At 22.1% G+C, this 3052-nt stretch overlaps 2 protein-coding genes across 3 annotated transcripts; both read right to left on the bottom strand.

Annotated features, from left to right (window-relative positions):
• Nucleotides 1-22: 22 nt before the first annotated feature.
• On the bottom strand, nt 23-2936 carry LOC102679805 (glyoxylate reductase/hydroxypyruvate reductase). Of its 2 annotated transcripts, XM_006622933.2 has the most exons (5): nt 2673-2936; nt 1507-1601; nt 911-1231; nt 370-827; nt 23-286 (listed from the first exon to the last, which is right to left on the bottom strand). In XM_006622933.2, the coding sequence occupies exons 1-5, from the start codon at nt 2715-2717 to the stop codon at nt 159-161; spliced, it is 1047 nt and encodes a 348-aa protein (XP_006622996.1). In that variant the 5' UTR covers nt 2718-2936; the 3' UTR covers nt 23-158. The 2 variants fall into 2 exon arrangements, with proteins under 2 accessions (XP_006622996.1, XP_006622995.1); XM_006622932.2 differs by lacking the exon at nt 2673-2936 and having other exon boundaries at nt 1507-1726.
• Nucleotides 2188-2673, bottom strand: LOC116186506 (bifunctional methylenetetrahydrofolate dehydrogenase/cyclohydrolase, mitochondrial). Its single transcript, XM_031513910.1, has one exon. It carries the CDS (start codon nt 2563-2565, stop codon nt 2203-2205), a length of 363 nt encoding a protein of 120 aa, XP_031369770.1. The 5' UTR covers nt 2566-2673; the 3' UTR covers nt 2188-2202.
• Nucleotides 2937-3052: the final 116 nt, after the last annotated feature.

Genomic DNA, 3052 nt, shown 5'->3' with positions numbered 1-3052 from the left:
AATATCAATATAAGTTTTAAACTTGTTAATATAATTTTCTTTATTCATTATTCCTGCTTTAATAACTTATTATAAAATACATATTCTATAATATCATATACTAAAATACCATAAAATATAAAATAATAATTTTCTATAATATTTAACTTAAATTGTTCTTATAATTGAAGTGGAGTAGGCATTTCATCTGGATTTCCTTTTAAAACTGCTATAATATTTTTAGCAGTAATTATTGACATTTCCTCTCGTGTTTCTATAGCAGCACTACCAATATGTGGTAATATCACTAAAATACAAATGAATTTTGAATTTTTTAATAAATTTAAATATATATATAAATTATATAAAAATATTTTTTATTACACTTACCACAATTATCTAATTTCAGTAGCTCATTATCTAATGGAATAGGTTCAGGAGTCATAACATCTAAGCCAGCAGCTCTAATTATTCCATTTTTTAAAGCTTCTATTAGAGCAGATTGATCAACAACTTCTCCTCTACTGACATTTATAAATACAGCAGATTTTTTCATTTTTTTAAATGTACTTTGGTTAAACATCTGTCTTGTGTCAGGAGTTAAAGCTATTGTAACAATTACAAAATCACTTTTTTCTAATAATATATCAAGCTTTACTTTTTCTCCTCCAAATTCACATGCTTCTTGTTTAACATTTCTACTTGTATATAATATTTTAGAAGTATTAAAACTTTTTAGACATTTTGCTACTTGAATACCAATACGACCTAATCCTACTATTCCAATTATTGATTTAGATAATCCAGGTCCACACATCCAAGTAGGTGACCATGCTTTCCATTCACCCCTATAAAAATTATAATTCAAATAAAATTTATATTTAATTATATAATCTAAAATATTTAATAAGAATATATTTTTATTTTATACTCATAAACAGCTCTATTTGCTTCTATTAATCTTCTGGATGTAGCTAATAATAATGCTACAGTTAATTCAGCTGTTGCATCTGTTAGAATGCCTGGTGTATAACCAACTTTAATATTCCTTTTTTTTAAGGCTTGTAAATCTAAATGGTCAACACCAACTGACATAGAAGCCACAACTTTTAATTGTGGTCCTGCTGCATTTAATACTTCTTCATCTATTTTATCTGTTAATAAACAATAAATACCATCTATATTTTTGATTTTTGATAATAATGCAGATTTAGGAATCGGTTCAGGTTTTTCCCATAGAACAACATCACATCTAAAATATAACAGAGAAAATTATAAAGATTAATAAATAGTTTTTTCATAATAATTTCATAAAGAAAATATAATATTTGTAAAAAATATTTGAAGAAAATATTAAAATATAATTGTATACACATATATAAATTTTATATGTTTATTAAATACTATTATATATTATATATTTTATTTATATATAAAACAATATGAAAAACATATGAAAAATACTTTACATATTAAAACAATAAAATATATTTTAAGTCTTTTTTTAATCTATAGAAAAGTACTTACTGTTTTTTCAGCAAATTTAATGCTACAGATGGAATATCCGGACGTGTAATTAGAACTCTTGGTCGATACATTTTTATTGTTGACGTGAAAAATTTCTGATTATGTATCGAAAGTTTGAGAGCAATAAAAAGTAAAGATTTAGTTTGATTTAATTTTCCAAAGATAGAAAAATTAAATAAGGACATTTTTATTATTTTTAATTTAATAATATACTTTTAAGATTTATTTTTTTATTTAGTTTTTATACTATGAAGTGAAAAAGATATAACCTTATTTACTGTTAAAATATTTTTATTTTTTATTTATGATATTAAATTTTTTATAAATAAATTCATATTTATAATCAATTATAATCTAAATTTTTTTTATTTATCTGATCTTGAAAATTTTCTTAATAAAACTAATATTATACATATAGTATTGCAATATTCTATTATTATAAGTTTTAATTCATTTTTTTATATCTTTTTTCGCATTTATGATTCATATTTAAAATAAAAATATTTAGAAGTTTTTTTATTTTTAATTTTTTGTATGAATAAAAATTTTTAATAAAAAATAATATAATAAAATTATGATTAAAATTTTTATTATTTTTAATTCTATATCTCTAACTATTAAAATAATATAATTATATTAGTATATATATTTTATTATTTATATTGTTATTCAATATTTAACTATTGATCAAAATTTTTATTTATTATTATTCTTATTATTAAGATTAGAGAGCTTTGAGTTTTCGTAATTTTTGTTAGCTGCTAAAATAGTATTTTTCATTAACATTGCTACAGTCATAGGACCTACACCTCCTGGTACTGGAGTTATATGTCCAGCAATTGATTTTACATTTTCAAAGTCTACATCTCCTACTATTTTATATTTATTATCCATTTTTATTCTTGTAATTCCTACATCAATTATACATGCTCCTGGTTTTATCATTTCCTTAGTGATTAAACCAGGTATACCAGCTGCAACAACAACTAAATCTGCCAATTTTGTAAATTTTTCTAATTCAGTATGAGGAGTATGACGATGACATATAGTTGTAGTCATATCTAATGCACCTGTTCTATCTAAGAATTAATTTAATATTAAGATTTCATAGATTTTACAATTATATATTCAATATTAATGTATCACATATTCATTATATTATATACCTTTACTGTCACCATGTAAAAGTAATGCAATAGGTAAACCAACATGTTTAGATCTTCCTACTACAACTGCATTTTTTCCAAAAGTTTCAATATTATTTCTTATTATTAATTCTTTCACAGCCAAAGCAGTTGCAGGAATAATTCCATCCCTATTTAATGCTAAATTACCTAAATTTTCTAAATGAAAACCATCAACATCTTTACTTGGTATAATCGCCTGACAAACTTCTTGTTCATTCATATGCTTTATTAATGGCAATTGAACAAGAATTCCATCTACAGTCTTATCTTTATTTAAATTATCAATTTCATTAATAATATCTTGTTGTGAACTATTCTCATTTAAGTGAATAGTATAATTTTCAATTCCTAAGTTATCA

Source organism: Apis dorsata, unplaced genomic scaffold (genome assembly GCF_000469605.1).
Source record: "Apis dorsata unplaced genomic scaffold, Apis dorsata 1.3 scaffold_797, whole genome shotgun sequence".
NCBI lineage: Eukaryota > Metazoa > Arthropoda > Insecta > Hymenoptera > Apidae > Apis > Apis dorsata.
The sequence above is the reverse complement of the archived record's forward strand: the minus strand, read 5'-3'. Positions and strand labels throughout refer to the sequence as shown.